The following is a 19,843-nucleotide window of genomic DNA, read 5'->3' on the forward strand; positions in this document are numbered from 1 at the left end:
GATAAATGCACAACAAAGCCAATATATATATATATATAAACCTCTTAAAATACTAAGTACGTAAAACACTTTACACACTTATCAGCCATCTTAATTATGACCTTTTGAGTGTAAACAAATGAAAAGTTCTTCGAATTCAAATAGTAGAAGAAAAAGCATCACATCGGCTAAGCTCTGAAAAGTACAAAAGTATATGTAACACAATTACAAACCCCACAAAAAAATAAAAATAAAACAAATAAGATCAAGAAGCAAAAGAAGCAAAACATTATGATAGATTTGAAGCATTATTATGATCATGATGATGATGAAACATCAACATGTCACTACCGTAACTCTCCCTATCATCTTCACTTCCACCATTTACATGAAAAGTCGAAGACGAATTCAACGGTGTCGAGCTGCTCGACGAAGTCCCCGGTAGCATTGATGAACTGAAATTCCAACCGGCCTTGAAACTCTCACTGTCATTAATATGGTCGGATAAAAATGAAGCTGATGAGTAGTTTCCGGTTTGAGGGACTTGGTTATTAGATGGATCACCTGAACCGGTATAATCGAGATAGTCTCCCATAAATTCTCCATTATTTTGCCATTGAACCGGTGGTGTTGAATTGAGCAAACCGGTGAAAGTGATTTGTTCTGTACTGTTTAGGTCGTTTTGGAGATGTTGGTTTGGTTGGTATGATTCTGTCTGAACGTTGTTGAGGTGATTTAAGACATCGGGATTAATATTTGAAGTAGTGAGATCAAATGGAGTATTCATCGGTGGTTGGGACATAGATTTGAATAGTGATGAGGTGAGTAACGAAGAGAGCTGGAGAAGATTGATTCGGGGACAATGAGTCACCGGATCAATCCCCATACGTAAGAGTTTCTTTTTTATATGTGTGTTCCAATAGTTTTTGATTTCGTTATCAGTTCTTCCCGGCAAGTGAATAGCAATAACGGACCATCTATAGAAGAGAACAAAAAAAAAACTAAGTTAGATTTTAAGTTGATATCAAAAAGAGAAGTATAATTAGTTTTGACTTGCTACATATAAGGAGTTGAATATTGCAAGCTTAGCTTTAGACATTTGACCTTGGTATTGCTAATGTTCTTGTCTTTTAGTTGGATTTTTAAAAAAAATATATGCAAGTAATATTATAACAAAGACATGGAAGTCCAATGAAGTAGGTGTAGTAGTGGAAAACTAGGTCATTTCACTTATTTTAATCATACATATTAACAAATATACACTAAATTTAATGAAGAAAAAGGGAAATTGGAAGATAGATCACTAACTTGTTTCCAAGAAGACGATGAAGTTGAATGATGGTTTCTTCCTCTTGAAGAGAGAACTCTCCTCTCTTGATATCGGGTCTTAGATAATTCGTCCATCGCAATCTACAACTCTTCCCGCATCTTTTTAACCCTTTTCAAGATCCACATCAAGAAAATTGAATAAGTACCATGAATTGTACGTTTTAGATGAATTAATTAACGTTGATATTTTACATGATAATGCATGGTAATCATTGTTTCTGAATTTTAAACATAGACGTAAACACAAAATACAAAATTTTGCTATTTACCGGCGTTCTTAGGAAGGGTTCGCCATTTTCCGGGACCGTGCGTTTGAATATAGCCGACGAGCTTTTCGTCTTCCTCCGGAGTCCATGGCCCTTTCTTCACTTCACTTTCCTCCGAGCTTGAAGATTTTCCCATCTTCTTTTTTAAATGTTATATGTGAGAGGGCTAAAGAGAGAGAAGGGGGAGCTAATAGCTTTGTGAACTTACTTAGAAAGAAATTATGGATTTCTGATAATCAAAATACAAAAATATATATGGTATATGCAAAGTCAAGTCAAGATGATTTGGTACCGTCCTTTCATCATCTATCTAAATACGTGTCTTTTTCTTGATGAAATACGTATAGAAGAAAGAAAAAGAAAAAGAACAGCTTATTATGTTGACAAAAACAAAATCTGGTAAATTTTGCTTTCTATTTTTAAAAGCCCTTCTTCCTTAGTAAACAAACAAAAAGCATGAGACTAAAACCCATCGCTATATTAACCCTAAAATATTCAATTTTGATAGAGTGAGAAATACGTGGCGTAATCTAGATGGTGTATGAGGACGTGTGATATAGATTTGTGATGAAGGTTCCATTTGTTTTGGTCTCTTTGTCTCAAATCATCAAACAGTTTTCATGATAGCTATGTTGCGTGTATATATGTTCAATGTTTTACTCATTAGTCATCACTATACAATTAATTAACTAAGATTATGTAAATAGTAGTAATATATGCATATACATTATCAATAGAAAGTTGAAAAGAATGATTTTAAAAACATAAGGTTATAAAAAATGCAAATGGATCAAAGTGTCGTCAAATTTCAGAAGCAAGCTATAGATTGTATTGCTCGAATTTATTTCAGAGCAATCTATAGATTTAATGACAAAGCGTTGTTGCAGTGCAACATACGTACACAACAAGGCATGTCATCAATGGTCAAAATACATGTGTGATTAATCGAACGATAATTATAATAATATACATGTGTCTTTAAGTGAGTGAGTGCAAATGCCGCCGGGTGTCGTTGAATTTGAATTGCAAGATACTTTGGTTTCAATCAGAAACATGGATGTCAAGTCAAGGATTTAAGAAAAATTCATTTCATATTTGTAATAATAACCAAAAAAAATTACTATTTCAGTTAAAAAAGGTTAGTATTAGTTTTAGATTATTTGGAAAACATGCATTACGTGTATATAAACACGTAAATTTACATATAATTGTTTTATTGCGTTTTTTTCTTCCATACTATATAATTGTTTTACATGTGATATGTCACTTGTATAAAAGTTTAAATCATTTCAAGATCTTATATAAAATTAATATGTATTTTATTGCCTATGTATAATTCCATTTTGTAACAGAAAAAGAGTTATTTATCAAAACAAAAATAACTTGATCAGCCTTATGGGTAGTAAACATGCATTACAGGTAGTAAAATTTTAGATTATTTGGTAAACATGCATTACAGGTATCTTCCTCAAATTCTCTATACTTCTTCTCCAACTACTTCAAACGTTGTTCAGCCTTATAGACATCGGTAGCATATGACCCATGCTTCCTTATGTCGTAAGTTGCGTCGTAAACATCTCGTGGTTTGTTGGTTTGGAGAAGCTTCGTCCACCCACGAGTCGGTTGGACGGATCTTTTCGAGCAACATAGCTCCAAATCGGAACATTATTAGAGAGAGAGAGTGTGTGTGTGAGTGAGAGAGTGAGAGAGTGAGTAAGTGAGTTATAACGTGGTGTTAGAGAGGTGTTATATAGAGAGTGAGAAGAGTATAAGGTGATGTGCAAGGTATATATTGAACACAAACGTGTTCTAGTATCTTTTCACAACATAAAATCAAAGCTTGACCGATTCTTGACCAATCTATTTGTCAGGAAAAAAGCCATAAAGCTGCTATTGAATTTTCATATACATATGATTTCATATTTGTAATAATAACAAAAAAAAAATGAAAATTTGGTTAGTAAAAGTTTTAGATAATTTGGAAAGCATGCATTACGGGTATCATAGAATAGAAACATGTAAATTTACATATAATTTTTATATGTTTGACATATAAAACGTAAAAATTGCGTTTTTTCTTCCACGGCATATAATTGTTTACATGTGATCTGTCACTTAAATAAAAGTTTAAATCATATCAAGATCTCATATGAAAATAATATATGTGTTTTATTGCCTATGTATAATTCATTTTTGTAACAGAAAAAGAGTTATTTATCAAAAACAAAAATAATTTGATCCCTACCAAAAAAATGAATAATGATAATTACTAGGACGACAAAAAAAATGCAGACAATATGGTCAAATATTATTTTAATTCTCAACTAAAAGGAAATACGATAAATTATTATTGGTAGATTATGTTATTATTGCCTGGTTTTATCTACAACAATCCCAACAACCCAATTTTAAAATTAAAATAGCACAATAATTTGTCTTCTTTGTAACATAAAATAATAATCACTTTCATAAAAGAAAATTGATGAACTCATGATGGGACGTCGTTTCAAATGTATTAGTTTTCTTTAAAATTTGCAACTATCAATTATGCAAAGTCTTTTCATAACATAAACCATCGATTATGTAAGTCTTCCGCATGTCAATTCGTTAACCAGCTACCACTTTTCATTTTAGGTATATATAAGAAACTATTTATACTTAATATAAACTATTCAAATATTAAACGTTTTTTATTTTTTATTTTTTCGAAAATTGATTTTTCTATTATTGTTTAATATTTTCAAACTTCATTACATCATTGGCTTGCTGGTCCTTCTCTTTCCATTTTATTAATAATATATATTCAATACAGCATGTACTTAAGTTCGTTCTAGAATATGCTACAGTTCTTTTTAACAATATATATTTAACAAAATGATTTAAAAGTTCTAAGAGTGAAAGTGATAGAGATAACAAAACTTAAATAAAATTTTCAATTATATCATTCAAAGAATTTTAAAAAGTTATTACTGAAGAAATAAACAAAAAAAAAAAAAAAACCAAGACTAATTAGATACCAAACCGCATATATAACACCTACATTTAAACTAATCTCAAATTTTTTAATTAGGAACTAAATGCAGCTAATAATCTAAAAGCTTTTTTTTCCGTAACTTTTTGTTTTTATAATCAACTTTTTTAGACACAGAAGGAAATTAAAAGGTACGTTGACATATGTTTCTGTGGATTAATTCAGTCGTGCGGCGTGGATAATGTTGTACGACACGTTCCAATAACTTTCAATTTGTATCGTCCCTACAAAAACTTTATCAAATTAATTACATAATTGTCAAAACGAAAACATAAAAATATTGTCACCATGCATCAGATTTAAACCCACAAAACCAGTACTAAGATAATAAATATCCTAGTTATATTATCTAACCTTGCATTAGAATTATTGTTTTTCGTTGACAACATATTGCCCAAAAAATATTATATATGTTTTTTCAATGATCAATTAGTAATAATGTAATGTTATCCTAAAAGTTGAGTGGGAAAGCATAACTTAGAAGGAAAGAATAACAAAATTTGAAAGCATAACTATAAACGAGACGTGACAAATATGAAACAATCCTTCCTGTACACATAAAGTTCCAATAATAACCAAATATGAACAACGAACACAAAAGGGTAAATTTCATTTTCGTAAACAGATTCAAAGAATCATTGTTTCTTTGTCAAATCTCATCAGGCAATTGAAATATTTGCGTACCAAAAATTTGAAGAGATGAGTTCTGTAAGAATACAGCGACTCCACATTTAGCACTGTTGAATCCATCCCATACCGTGAAATGAGCCGTCCCCGACACCGTCTTCTTAGCTGTTAAATCTTTGACGGTGCATAACTTTTCTAGCTTTCTTACGACGTAGTCATTGGACAAGACTCTCCCTGAGTTCTCTCCTCGAGGACAATCGTTCACTAAACCGTTCTCGTATAGCGCCACCATTATATCGATCCCGTTCGAGTCCACTTTCATCCTCAAAGCTCCTGTGAGAGATACTTGAAGGGTTTCTGAGGTTGGTCTTTGGAATGTGGCCTAATAAAACAAACCAATATAACATTTTCACTGATCTTGATATCATAATGTAACCATGAAGATGTTGATTATAAACCATAGCAAATATTCATGTTTACGTAACAACAAAAACACATTACATATACAAAGGATGTAATAGTGCCTTGTATTACACGCTACAAACAAAACACTTAATGAGTCTTGAACCATTAAACAGAACACCTAGTTAGTATATAACTCATAGTGTAGTAAGAAGTCAATCATATCGATTCCATAAACATGAACATATGTAAGAAATTACTCACCCGAAACGCAGGAGAAGGAAACCTAGGAGCTTCAACGATAGACTTAAGCAACGTTTCTTCTTCATTCCCAAGTAACTGAACACGACCTTGAACAACAAACTGTGGAGTAAACATGGTATCTTGATTCAACGCCTCGATATAAGCCTTTTGCCTCACCGTCCACTGACTCGATCCATACGGATCTTTCCATCCAACATGATCCCAATAATCAACGTGAAAAACCAAAACCATCGCTGGAGAACCACCGCATCCACCATCTCTACAAATCTTTCCATCGAAATCACCACGACCAAGACGCGATACGAGCATCTCAGCTTCCGGGGAAGTTTTACATCCTTGAGACGAGAAAAGCTGAACAAGAACAGGTCCGTCACCTACCGGCACATCCGCAGCTACAACAGCCGCGTTATGACCGGACACACCTTTTCCGGTGGTGGTGGAGCTGGAAGTTGTAGACCCTCTGACGCCAAAACATGAGAAAAGACGAGGCGCCATTGGAGGGAGAAACAAATATAAAAATGTTTCCCCAAGGAAAAAAAAAATGTGAAAACGTTCAGAGAAACATTGAAATATTGGAAGGAGGAGATCAAAACTAAGTTTCGTAAGGCTAATGGTGATGAGATAAAGGCGGCAACAAGTGTCTTTAGCCAATATTTTCTTCTCCTCTTTTTTCTTGGCCTTTGGTGGCAAAAGCTGTAATTTGTTTGAAGTTTTATTGTTGTTGCTTTGGGAGGAAGAAAGTGTTTGGGTGACACGTCCTTATACGAGTCCATGACAGTTTACCAAATGTTTCAACTAACATATATAGAGAAATTAATCGAACCGGTTGGTCGTTTCCGGTACAAAATTGAACCAACGGTTCTACAAAGGTACAATGCCAATTGCGATTTTTGTCACATATTTTTCTTAAGACCTACCTAAGTTGTTATCATTTATGGTTTAATTTATGATGATCCAAGTGTAGTTTGTTAGAAACTATTCTGAAATTCAAAATATGTGACGGAGTTGGGAATTGTGGTTGTTGCCTCCGTTGGTTTCTTTTTTCTTTTCTTTTTTTAATCTTAAAAATTGTAAATCAAGCAAAGTGAGGTTTCGCAAATGAAATTAACTTTTCTGAATTGTGTAATTTATATAAGTTTTTGTTATAATTGGAAGGTAAAAAATGTAAATGTAAACTCAAAGAGAAAGAATTGGACCAATGTTCTTTATTATTTTAATCATATATTCATATGCTATACTATATATATATGATTAAAATATATAATTTCGAAGGAGAAAAGAATAGTTGAGAGATATATAATAAGAATAATATCAATCAATAATCATCGAAATCGTCGGGATTAGGCTTAGGAGAAGTTAACATTGCAGTATAGAGCCTCAATTTGTCTTCTCCTAACGATGCACATCTCGACAATGGTCTTCTCGGCCTTATGAATGACAGTGACGTCAACGTTAGCCTATGCTTGTACCTATCACGTTAACAAGAATTGTTTTATTCACACACAATCAGAAAATAATTTTATCAATTTGTATTTAAATAAGTAGAAGAAGGTCTTAAAACTACCACTTTCCTATTTTTGGTTGCTTATAAAATATAACTTAATTTTGCATTTTTAAAAACATGCAAATTTTTTTCATATTTTTATTTTTTGTAAAATGATTTCAACAAATGAGAGGTACCTCCGCCAAGCTAGCTGAACGGCAACCGCGGCCCAAGTCCGCCATCCAGGAGAATAATAGCGAGCACTGCGTTTGACTTTCTCGTTGACAAAAGTGTAACGAAAATGCTGCGTCACGTACTTAACATCCTCGGCGTCGAGTCCAAATGCTTCGGTGGTCTCGAGTGTTACAAGCGTTGAAGAAGACGGAGGTAGCCTCTCCACGAAAGGTCTTCGGAGACACCACGAGAGAAGCTCGTCGCCACTAAAATTTCCCGGACCTAACATGCAACAGCTCTTGACGCCGTCTCTTAAAAACTGACTGCTTTGAAGATGACCTCTCACTACGAATAACATTCTTTGCACTGCATCTCCTTCTTTCTGAATCTGCATTTAAAACAAGAACATTACTTTGTGACGTTATTCGTTTTTAGGTTTCTTGGATCCTACGTTAACAAAAGAAGAATAAAAGAGAGTTACAAAGTTGTCGCACAATCTTTCACAAATGAACCCAATCCCAAAATATAGATGGATTGGTATGAATCAGTTTCATGCTACAATTGTTAAGAAGAGTCACATGTGGATGAAATAAATTCTAGACCAATAAAACGAAACCCTTTACATAATAAGATAACAGCTAGCATTAAACTATATCATCTCTTAGTTGCAATGAGTTTCTTACAATTCAAGTTTGCAATTTTATTTATTTTTAGTCGTTGAAGTGTATCTTATTAAACTTAAAAAACAATGGCTAGCTGTTTTGTCTTTGAATATTTTTCCACCCTATAACATAAGTTTACTAGATAGCTTGATGACATTGAAATATATATTTCAAAAGTTTGAAGGTAACTTACTGTTTCTCCTTTGGTGAAAATAAGAGACTTAACACGGTCGCATATATTCTCAAGCACCAAATCATCCATATGCTGAAACAACGGGACCTAACAAAACCCCAACTACTAATTGATCAATCATATCATTAAATAAGTTCATCTTCTTTGATGAATTATAATTTGTAGTGAAACTAACTAACCTGTCGGACCAAATCTAAACAGAGATGGTATTTGATGTCTCTCCTAAGACCTTCCGGAAGGTTCTGAACCATCTCACACTCGTCTACACCGCGCATAGCGGCCCATCTCTGCCGCTCATAGTTCCGGACTCGCTGCCTAAACCCTAATGGCAAATGTCTCTTCTTCATCCACCACTCTACGTTCCTCATTTTCAAGTGCATTGCTTGCTTCTTTGAAGTTGTTGCGTGCAAAAAGACCTTCATTTTGAAATTAGCAACAATTTATAATTCCTTAGCTTATTTACCATACTATAAACTAGATTATGACAAAAAAATGTTTAGCCAATCTATATATATATATACCTTGATATTACCGATCAACATTGTAACGAGAAGAAGACCACTTGTCAGAACTATTATATTGAAGACAACCTCCGACCACTCTGTTGTGCTCTCCAAATTTCCAAATGTGCTATAATTATAGATAAAAACGATTAGTCAAACATTTTTTTTTAATATACATTCAGGTTATTGGAAAATGAATTAAAGACAAAGTTTATTCGATAAACCATTTAGGATATGAAATACCTTAGAGTCATGAGACCCCAAAAGATAGGAAAAAGGATTTTCTCCAACCGGCTTTCATTGCTCACAAGTTGAATGGTCCATTGATAAGCACCATATGTATAGTTGGTGTTGATATCTAAGCAAACTGATCGGGCTTGATGGTTTTTTGCCCAAGCTAGTCTAGCTTTGTCTAAGACCATCACAGTCGTGCCATAATACACCGGTTCCTTACATGACAACATCCTTATGTCGCATCCTATCGTGTTTTCACATTGTTCTTTAAGACATTTCGCTGATCTTTGAACTCCTAACAAGTACCAACATGCTCCTGCTGCCTATAGTTCATAAACATATATACGAGACATTAAGAGATTTATGATTGTAATTAAATACCTGATGAGTCATTGAGGGACAATTAAAAGTGAAACGTTGAATATAATAGTATTTGATAACAATAAGCTAATGATTGCATATTTTATTATTGTAACTTAAGACTTTCGTAAATTAATTAATCCTACGTAAAAACCAAAGCAAGTTGTGTTTAGTCTCATTAAATAATTTGATTGCGACTTGTGTGATCGAAAGAATCATACCTTCCTCCTAACAAATCTTTTCTTATATTTGGCATTTTCTGCTTTATTTTTTCTCTTAAAAGAAGACTCCCACAGCAATGGAAAAGGTCCATGTGAAAATATTTTAGGTGCGACATCTTAAATAATCTTACAACTACAAATCTTATTAAATATAATTATTTGGCACCTGAAAATTTCAACACTTTCTATATCGATAAGTAAGTTTTATAGAATTGAAACATTTTAAGCATATAACTAGACTTGTTACTATCACAATCCATAACAAGTCTTAAAATAACTTGAACATGTGTATACCTGAGCCATTGAAATCTCAATCCAATACGAAATCATAAATTTACATACACTAAGCAATGAAAAACGTTTGATCAGAGAACTTACATGAGCCGCGACGAAATAAGCAATCATGTTTAGTGCAATTCCCCACCAGACGGTGCCAAAGATGTAACCGGAAAAATTAGCATTGCGGCGGAGATGGCGGATTGAATGATATATCTTTGGTAGATACTGGAAGATGAATGTTACCAGCAAAACTGACACCACTAAAGTCACAGAGCCTCTCTTTAGAAGAGAAGGTATCACCACCCACAACACAACCTGCTCACAATATTTATTTATAAACTTTAAAATTGAATAATTGTAACAAGAAAACAAAACTGTACAATACGAATAGATAATTGAAAACGAATGAACTGTATTATTTTTGGTCCACACACGAACATGATTAGGTCAGACTAAGTGAGAGTTCTTTCAGACCATATAATTATTTGGATTTAAGATTTTTTTCTAGATTAGTCAATTTTTAGTTCAGTACTAGATTTGTTTACTATGATTGTGCCAATAAACAATGCTAGTAACTATTGTTAACTCACAAGAAATCTTCCTTCATATGTAGAAATAGTTAATAAAGTTAGTCACTATCTGTAGTGATATTCTAAAGTAAGAGCAATTACATATGTGCCTGCCTCGACTAATAAAATGGAACTATCTTAGTACGACCACTTCATTTATATTTGATTCTGTTATAACTATATATTAAGTAATTAAGTGCATATTAACATAGTTTTACACGATTGCTGATGAGTTTCTTTTTTGTAAAATGTTGAAATTTTCTCGATGGATTGTTCTGTAGTTTAGAAAGAAATTAAAGTAGAAGCTCTTTTGTAACGCTCTCTTTTGTATGCATTTTATCTTATATGTAAAAGACACTTAAAGACAATTAAATCAGTTTTGTTTGATATATAATACAATTAAAATATTATAGTTAACTATAAAACTAACCTGTGGTAATGGTAGTATGACGAAGAGATCGAAGAAGAACCCTCTCTTCTTAACGTACTGTGGAACGACCCTCATAGAGCCACGTGTCCCACCTCCTTTGTTGTTATCGCCGTCGCTATCTCCGCCGGGATAAGGCCACCGGCGAGCAATCTTGAACTGAACCCAAATGTTCCACAAGTGCAAAAGATCGGTCATGGAGCGTAAGGCAGTGACGGTGAGAGCGAGCCAGCCATCGACGAGGAGACACATACACGTGTCGTTCACCGATATGGTGTAGAGAAAAAGCGGGTCTACGAACAGACCCGTCGCGCAGACGAGGAGAAAGACTCTGTTCCATTCTTGAACCCATTTGGATCTCGGGTCAAGTATTCGACCCAACATCATCCATTTGTTGTTGTTATTGCTTGACCCGTTTCTTCTTCCTCCTCCGCACGTGAGTCCTACACGTGGGTCTTCTTCTTCTTCGTCTTCCTCTTCATCTTCGTCCTCTTCATCTTCTTCGATCTCTTCCATGTCTTCTTCATCTTCTTCCTCCTCCTCAGTGTTGTCTTCGTCTGAGTAGTATCCAACGCTGCTTGACGCGCGTGAGTCGCGTGAGAAACGTAGTGTCCGTGTGATTTCTTGCTCTGTCGCCATTGAAAGTACTAGCTAACGCATGCAACACACAGAGAAAGGGGACGAGATGATAAAATGAAATAGCTCTTTTTGTGAAGCTCTCTACAAAGAGGTTTCTTTGGAGAATGAGAAGAGAAACGTTGTCTTTTAAAAAAAGGATATTCTAAACTAGAGAAGAAATGACATAATGCTATGAAAATGACCATTATACCCTTCCGTAATTTATCTTTATTCTATGCTTAATCATATGGTTTATTTACGTTACATGAGAATAAAGTAGTAGTTAAAGATGTTGTAGAGAAGTTATTTTTACATTTGTACGTTTGTTAATTAGTAGCAACAAACAATATAAGAGTCAAGACACAAACATGGAAGTTATGACCTGTTTCAAAAAAAAAAAAACATGGAAGTTGTGACTTCAAAATTAATGCCCAGTCCAAAAATTGAGGTGGAGGGTGTTTTTGTAATTTGACAACGTAAGAGCATCATTGAGAAGAGTTTGGACTGTTTTGGTCTCATTCGTAGATACGTTCGAAGCCAAATCAATAAGAAGAGTTGTCGAAAAGGTTTTGTTCTTTTTTTTCATTGTCATAGATGGCTTTTTCTCTCAAGGATTTTGAACCTTAATTTATTTTATTTTATATTTTCGTATTTTTTAAAATGATTTTGTTAGTACTATATATATACTATAGAAGCAAACAAACATCTAGATGGTGATTGTATATATCCTTGTCGATTCAATAATATATGATTTCATTATTGAAACTGTTAAATTAGTAAAAGAAAAAAATGAAATAACATAAAGCCGAAATGGTACCATAAGCTGATAAGAAGTGTCACAATAGTTATTAATCAAAGAAGAGATGGGCTATACATAATACATGTTCGTGATCCAAATACAATTAGAACCATATCTAATATTCTCTTGATTGTCTTCTACATAATGATGACTAGCTATACAAGTTGTTGATGATGTGAGTCAAGTGACGAAATTATTCAACGCATCCTTATAAACCTTTCATTTATGCATATGCTTGATTTGGAAACGAGGTTAGTGATTGATACATTCGTTTTAGGAGTATTTATATCCGATATTAAAAATGGTCTATACATTAATCTCTCGTTTACCCTAGCTCCAAGTAGAATAGTTATAGTATATCTCTAAATATTTTTCGATAAATGAAATTTATATACCACATATATTTTCTTAAGCATATGGAGTTTTTATTTTCAGCATATAAAACCAAAATTTATAAAATAGAAAAAAGTGGAAAGATAGAAGATATGTGTTTGGCATGAGTCACATGAAATGTTCATTTTTGTTGGTTTGTTCAAAGAAATAAAAATGTATTGGAGCTTACTTGTTCACTAGGCTCCAACATAGTAATTTGTCATTTCATTGGAATATGTAATGTAACATCTCTCTCTTTACATATGGCAATTCTAACCATCACTTCTCTTCTTACGTCTCCCCACCTCAAATTCGATCTTCCAACTCTTATCTCTCTTTCATTATTGTTTTTCTAGACAGTACGTTTGCTCTTTATATATATATTATTCGCTCTTCTCTTTGGGCATATCTTTGTTCTCTGAATTATTTTGTAAGTTTCCCTCAAATAACATGAAGCAAAAAAAAGAACTCTTTAAGAAAATTGCAAACTTTGATGGCCTTTATGGGCCGATGCAGTATCCATTTCGACGATTGAGCGAAGAAGCATAACCCATATCTTTAACCAGAACAAAAACAAATTTGTTGTAAGCCGTTATATTAAGCAAAGCAGGAAACCAAAACAAACCGAAAACCAAAATCTAACAAAAATTGAACTTTTGAAAGTTTGGCAACATAAACGTAAGACGAAACTAATAAGGAGGACTATATATGTAAATATATATTTATGTTACCGCTGTACAAGTTTTGTTTCCCCTAATTTTGGTCCTTTCTTCTCTCTTTCGCCACTGAGCTTTGAAATTCCCCGCGCCTGTCTCCTCCGATTCTCAATCTCGCTTCATTCCATCGTTGTTGTCACTATTTCCGGTCACCGGAGCTTCCTCTGTTCACTTTAGTCCTTTTCCAAGACCAGGTTAGGGTTCTTCTATAGCCATTAGCTACACTGGTTGCTGCGGAAGTAACTAGTGATTTAAATTGGTTAATGGCTTTCAGCGTTTTCGAAGAAACTCGTTAATGGATGGAATAGAGAACTTCGTTTTATAGTATGATTTTGTTCTCACTAGCCAATTTTAATAGCTCAATATTAATTTGTACAGTTTCGCTTTCAAATCCTGGTGATTTTGATTCTCTGGTCTTTGTCTTTTACTTAGGTTTTTGTATGCGAAGAATCAATGTTGGACTTGATTTGTGGAGTTTCACTTTTGTTTTTGGGAACGAAATGACGATTTTTTTGTATATCGAAGGTTTATCAAGTCCCCATGGATGCTTTAGGGTTTTAGCTTTTTTTTGTTTCGTATGTTTTTGTACCAAGAGCTAAATGGATTCAATCAGTGATCTGTTGCTTGATTCTTACCTGAGAACTTTCTGAGATTTGTTTTCCAGTTGTTATAACATTTTGCAACATTATGTAAGTTTTTTCGTTTTGGTCTTTTTTCAGGTTTACTGAGCTGTAAGCACTCGCCATCATGTCTAGGTGAGCTTTTGGCTTTGATTTTACCACGCTTTCATGGATATTTAGAAATGTTTTTAACTATGTTATATGCAAAAGATGAGAAAAGATGCCAGGACCCTAGAAATGAATGATTGGTTCTATGTCTGTGAGCTACATTTGTTGTGAGGTTGATTCATTTGTCATTCTGTTCATAACTTCAAAGATCCTGTAACTTTATAATTTGTAAATGTATAAATTCAATGCTGGATGTTGCAATCTCTACAATTTTGACTTCTGTTTTTTCGAAAAACTTATGAGTTGTGTCCATGTATGCTTGTAAAACTTGACAGGGAGGATTATAGTGACACACTTCGAGTACTTGTAGCGACTGATTGCCACTTGGGCTATATGGAGAAGGATGAAATAAGGCGGCATGATTCGTTTAAGGCTTTTGAAGAGATATGTTCTATAGCGGAGGAGAAACAGGTTTGATTTAAGAGTTATCACTTGCCAGTATTATCAAGCGTTTGGATCATCTAGATAACTAGTAAGATGATGTTATGCGTAACAAAAAATATTCAACCAATAGCATGGAAGGATAATGTTTTGCATAACCAAAAATATTCAACCAATTGCATGGAAGGACTCTCAGAAAGTTTAATTTCTTCAATTTTCACTCTTTTGAAACAGGTGGACTTCTTACTACTTGGCGGTGATCTTTTTCATGAGAATAAACCTTCTAGAACGACACTAGTTAAAGCCATTGAAATTCTTCGTCGCCATTGTCTCAATGATAAACCAGTGCAGTTTCAAGTAGTCAGCGACCAGACTGTAAATTTTCAGAATGCGTAAGACTCTATTCTTCTGCTATTAATCTAATCATATCAGGAAATATTACCAACTGAACTAGTTAATTGGCAATTGAATCAAATTTGAGTATAGATATACATACTTTGTTGTACACCTCGTTTTTTCAAGATTTTGATTAATCTCTATTCTTTAAAATTATTATCTGGCTACAGGTTTGGTCATGTAAATTATGAGGATCCACACTTCAATGTAGGCTTGCCTGTGTTCAGTATACATGGAAACCATGATGATCCAGCCGGAGTGGTACATAACTTTCTGCATGCTCTTTTTATGCAAACTCATTTGCATAGACATATGGAACTAGTGAATACACATTTAATTGGGTTTTTTGTTCTATGTCGCTTCTGGCAACAGGACAACCTTTCTGCAATTGATATTCTTTCCGCATGCAACCTTGTGAACTATTTTGGAAAGATGGTTCTTGGTGGTTCAGGTGTTGGCCAGATTTCCCTCTACCCTATACTTATGAGGAAGGTTGGTCTAAAGAATTTTTAACCTAGACACCTGACTCCTCCCTGACTTCTTGACTATCATTTTATCAAATTAATGTGCAGGGTTCAACAACCGTGGCTCTCTACGGTTTAGGAAACATCAGGGATGAACGTCTCAATAGAATGTTTCAGGTAATCCAGAGGATGCTCACCTTTTGCTATACAATTATTATTGTTTTTATATTCATTTGTTTCACAGACCCCACATGCTGTCCAATGGATGAGGCCTGAAGTTCAAGAAGGATGTGATGTATCTGACTGGTTCAACATTTTGGTGCTTCATCAAAATAGGTTGATTGAATTAATTACAATTATATATTTTGAAGAACGTTTTCTTACCCTTTCTATATCTGAAAGTTTGATTTTGTACCCATATGCTATGACTTGCAGGGTGAAATCAAACCCCAAAAATGCAATAAGTGAGCACTTTCTTCCACGGTTCCTCGACTTCATTGTGTGGGGCCATGAGCATGAATGCCTTATCGATCCCCAGGTCCATTAAAATTTTGATTTTTGGAGTTATTTAAATAAGAGTGAAGCACAATGTTCCTTGTCTCTTTGAGCTGAAAACGATTAAATTTTTGAAGGAGGTATCTGGAATGGGCTTCCACATCACACAACCAGGATCATCTGTGGCAACATCACTTATTGATGGGGAATCAAAGCCAAAGCATGTTCTTCTTTTAGAAATCAAGGTTCTTCAGAAAACAGTTGACATTCATCTTCACTTTATTCGTACTGCTTAATCTATATACTTCATGTATGGTTTTTTGCTTCTTTTTAATCAAGCATGTAAGCCTGAGTGAAAATACATGACTTACAGGGAAATCAATATCGTCCTACGAAGATACCTCTGACATCTGTGAGGCCTTTTGAGTATACAGAGGTAAAGTTCATTTTGCTTATATATTATGGTGGTGGCAGACTTCTTTGCTCACATAATTTCGGAGTGCAGATTGTTTTAAAGGATGAAGGTGATATTGATCCCAATGATCAAAACTCAATTCTTGAACACTTAGATAAAGTGGTAACTATTCCCTCTTCTCATACTTCATGTGGACATTTTTCTCTCCTGCCTCCTTTTCGATTAGGTTTTAGCAAGTCATTAAATTCCTCTACCATATCTACAAAATTGTTAGGTCAGAAATCTAATAGAGAAAGCCAGCAAAAAAGCTGTTAACAGATCAGATATCAAACTCCCATTGGTTCGAATCAAGGTAATTTGTTTCCAAGTTTTCTTCACTCTGCTGCAACTTCTAGCAACACTCATATTATTAAACCTTTATTTTCCTACACAACTATAGGCTAGGCTCTCCCAGTTTGATACATGCACACCATAGCAACAAACACATATTTGTTATTAAGAATATTAAATGGCTAAAGAAAGACTAAGATCTGGTTGAATCTTTCAGGTAGATTACTCTGGATTTATGACGATAAATCCTCAAAGGTTTGGGCAGAAATATGTGGGAAAGGTACTTAAAAATTAGTTACTGTACCATGATGCTCCATACGTTCTAGAATGTAGGGCAAACTTATAACAAAGTCTCACATACTTTCAGGTTGCAAATCCCCAGGACATTTTAATATTTTCCAAGGCTTCTAAGAAGGGTCGGAGCGAAGGTATGGGCATTAGTGTAGTAGCAATGTATTCAATTTTGTCGGGATTAAATTGTTGTATTTGCTTTTACTCTAGCTTGGAATTGCTTATTGATGGGTATAGGAGGAACTAGCAAGCTACAGAATCTGCATTATAATAATGAAGAACAATATGGGCCTATGATAACCTCCTTTGTTGTGTGGAGCTTGATATTGATGTATTGAGTCTAATTTTCATTTGTTCCACTTTACTTGTTATAGTCATGTTCCTCAGTGTGTAACCTGTAGCATCAGAATTCTGCCAACCCTACGGTTTATCTCTAGTTAGCATCTTAGATACTTTAAGTACAAACTTCCCCTTGTACATATTGGAAGCGGCAATTTTATAATTTGCCGTCTAGTGAATTGTATATGGAAATGATGTGTGTCTTGATAGTAGCACAGTTGGACCATTTTATTGCGTTCTTGTCTAGGTATGATATATTTCGATCTTCCATTTCACAGCCAACATCGATGATTCTGAGAGGCTTCGTCCAGAAGAACTGAACCAGCAAAATATAGAAGCTTTGGTTGCTGAAAACAACCTGGTACATCCTGCATCCCTCTTTCCTTACGATTTGTGTTACTATCGTCTACCCCTGTAGAACTTTTCCACAGAAGGGTATAGACTTGGATGGTTTCCAAATGGGCATGAGTACACTAGGGATGATCATTCTATTCTCTTTCGCAGAAAATGGAGATCCTTCCAGTTAACGATCTGGATGTTGCTCTTCACAATTTTGTGAATAAGGATGATAAACTAGCATTCTACTCATGTGTTCAGTACAATCTTCAAGAGACTCGTGTATGTAATTTTCTTTTTAATTCTAATTTTTGTATAGGGAGTTGTTTATATTAGCACATCCTTGTTATCGTTTATAATTAATCTCTTCACATTTTGTACAGGGTAAACTTGCAAAGGATTCAGATGCTCAGAAAATTGAGGAAGATGACTTGATTCTTAAAGTGGGAGAGTGCTTAGAGGCAAGAAGATCTAATGTTTGGTTACTTGCTTGCCACAAATCATGGGAACCGGTAGAATATCGATCTGACTTGCATTACTTGTTTGTGCAGGAACGCTTGAAAGATAGGTCCACTCGACCCACTGGCTCTTCACAGTTTTTATCCACTGGATTGACATCAGAGGTTATATTCTCACTCTTAGGATTTCCTTGCAGATATTGATTTTATACTCACCTCTATCCTGCTCTTACTTACTCGCAATGCTATTTCGACCTGATATTGGTACAGAATTTGACGAAAAGAAGCAGTGGCATCGCGAATGCTTCGTTTAGTGATGATGAGGACACGACTCAGATGTCTGGTTTAGCGCCTGCCACAAGAGGAAGGAGAGGTTCATCCACTGCTAATACATCTCGTGGTAGAGCTAAAGCCCCAACCAGAGGAAGAGGCCGTGGTAAGGCCTCAAGTGCGATGAAGCAGACCACTCTTGATGGTTCTCTTGGTTTTCGCCAGTCTCAAAGGTAAATTTTTAATTACGTTTAACAAGTTTAGGGTAGGATTCAAAGACGTGGAATGCTTTGATTGGCATCACTGGCTAGCTAATGTTCCGTCCCTGATTTGTGTCTCATAGATCTGCTTCAGCTGCTGCGTCAGCTTCCTTCAAAAGTGCTTCCGCCAATGAAGAAGATGATGTAGATTCTCCTTCAAGTGAAGAAGCAGAGCCAGAACATTTTAACAAACTTGACAGCACTTCGGTATGGACACTTCTTACACCGTTAATCTATTCACTACAATTAGGAAAGCCCATGCGATTTATTTAAACGCAGATATCTCTTGGCATTGTTATCTCTCCATTTGAAGTAAATATTGCGTTAAACTTATCATGATTCTTGTTTGATATCCATTAAGGAGGACGATGAGAACACTAAAGGCAAAGGACGTAAAAGACCAGCTACTACTAAGAGAGGCAGAGGTAGAGGTTCTGGGACTTCAAAACGTGGTAGGAAAAACGAAAGCTCTTCTTCACTTCATAGGCTACTCAGCAAAGACGATGACGAGGACGAAGATGATGAAGACATAGAAAAGAAGCTTAACAGATCTCAGCCTCGGGTTTGTTAATCACATCTATTTTCCATTGTTTCGATGCTTTCTGCTTGTTAGCCGGTTTAAGCAAGCTCTTATTTACCATTTGAGATCAAAGCTCACTTCATAGTACAATTTGTAAATGCAGGTTACAAGGAACTACGGAGCTCTAAGAAGATAAATCCATATCAACCCTGAGGTCTGACATCACAACGAAGCCTCATCTAATCTGTTTTTTCTAACGACCTCCCAAGCGACATAACTTCTGAAGAAGAGAAACTAGCACAAAAAGGAGTGTAGCGGTACAGAGAGTTTTGTTTCTATGCTCTGTTAAGGTTTTCCTGTTTATGAATGAGGCAATATAATTAATGAACTTCTCTTGTGGAGTTTTTGAGTGATAACTTAAGTTACTAGGCCATTTATATAAATCCCTAATTTACCTTTCAATTTCAATTATAAATGTGTTTGAGATGTTATAAAACTGATTGCTTGTTGTAGTAATTTTTTTACTTTTTGGTCTCAAAATATTTAAAATGAATCACAACATAAAGCCTTCCAATATTCAATCATGGAGAAC

General features: G+C 34.7%; 4 protein-coding genes across 7 annotated transcripts; 1 reads left to right on the forward strand and 3 right to left on the reverse strand.

Moving 5' to 3' along the window:
• Positions 1–144: 144 nt before the first annotated feature.
• Positions 145–1,767, reverse strand: LOC17876159 (transcription factor MYB41). Its single transcript, XM_006279591.2, has 3 exons — positions 1,578–1,767; positions 1,288–1,417; positions 145–956 (listed from the first exon to the last, which is right to left on the reverse strand). Exons 1-3 carry the CDS (start codon positions 1,708–1,710, stop codon positions 269–271), a joined length of 951 nt encoding a protein of 316 aa, XP_006279653.1. The 5' UTR covers positions 1,711–1,767; the 3' UTR covers positions 145–268.
• A 2,926-nt stretch (positions 1,768–4,693) lies between these two features.
• On the reverse strand, positions 4,694–6,569 carry LOC17874860. 3 transcript variants are annotated; one of them, XM_023788090.1, is made up of 3 exons: positions 5,899–6,569; positions 5,290–5,614; positions 4,694–4,829 (listed from the first exon to the last, which is right to left on the reverse strand). In XM_023788090.1, exons 1-3 carry the CDS (start codon positions 6,391–6,393, stop codon positions 4,762–4,764), a joined length of 888 nt encoding a protein of 295 aa, XP_023643858.1. In that variant the 5' UTR covers positions 6,394–6,569; the 3' UTR covers positions 4,694–4,761. The 3 variants fall into 3 exon arrangements, with proteins under 3 accessions (XP_023643858.1, XP_023643854.1, XP_006279675.1); XM_023788086.1 differs by having other exon boundaries at positions 4,694–4,838; XM_006279613.2 differs by lacking the exon at positions 4,694–4,829 and having other exon boundaries at positions 5,083–5,614.
• Positions 6,570–7,142: 573 nt separating this feature from the next.
• LOC17875501 (cyclic nucleotide-gated ion channel 4) lies at positions 7,143–11,827 on the reverse strand. Its single transcript, XM_023785402.1, has 8 exons — positions 11,007–11,827; positions 10,107–10,322; positions 9,157–9,470; positions 8,932–9,040; positions 8,590–8,826; positions 8,411–8,497; positions 7,579–7,943; positions 7,143–7,367 (listed from the first exon to the last, which is right to left on the reverse strand). Exons 1-8 carry the CDS (start codon positions 11,640–11,642, stop codon positions 7,214–7,216), a joined length of 2,118 nt encoding a protein of 705 aa, XP_023641170.1. The 5' UTR covers positions 11,643–11,827; the 3' UTR covers positions 7,143–7,213.
• A 1,692-nt stretch (positions 11,828–13,519) lies between these two features.
• On the forward strand, positions 13,520–19,775 carry LOC17875226 (double-strand break repair protein MRE11). 2 transcript variants are annotated; one of them, XM_006280026.2, is made up of 23 exons: positions 13,520–13,702; positions 14,228–14,263; positions 14,572–14,707; positions 14,912–15,069; positions 15,244–15,334; positions 15,446–15,565; positions 15,646–15,714; positions 15,782–15,873; positions 15,973–16,075; positions 16,170–16,277; positions 16,406–16,468; positions 16,538–16,609; positions 16,722–16,799; positions 16,995–17,057; positions 17,145–17,205; positions 17,686–17,768; positions 17,912–18,025; positions 18,127–18,204; positions 18,295–18,366; positions 18,472–18,704; positions 18,815–18,938; positions 19,093–19,293; positions 19,415–19,775. In XM_006280026.2, the coding sequence occupies exons 2-23, from the start codon at positions 14,256–14,258 to the stop codon at positions 19,445–19,447; spliced, it is 2,160 nt and encodes a 719-aa protein (XP_006280088.1). In that variant the 5' UTR covers positions 13,520–13,702; positions 14,228–14,255; the 3' UTR covers positions 19,448–19,775. The 2 variants fall into 2 exon arrangements, with proteins under 2 accessions (XP_006280088.1, XP_023645845.1); XM_023790077.1 differs by lacking the exons at positions 13,520–13,702; positions 14,228–14,263 and having other exon boundaries at positions 14,552–14,707.
• Positions 19,776–19,843: the final 68 nt, after the last annotated feature.

This window comes from Capsella rubella, unplaced genomic scaffold (genome assembly GCF_000375325.1).
Source record: "Capsella rubella cultivar Monte Gargano unplaced genomic scaffold, Caprub1_0 scaffold_8, whole genome shotgun sequence".
NCBI lineage: Eukaryota > Viridiplantae > Streptophyta > Magnoliopsida > Brassicales > Brassicaceae > Capsella > Capsella rubella.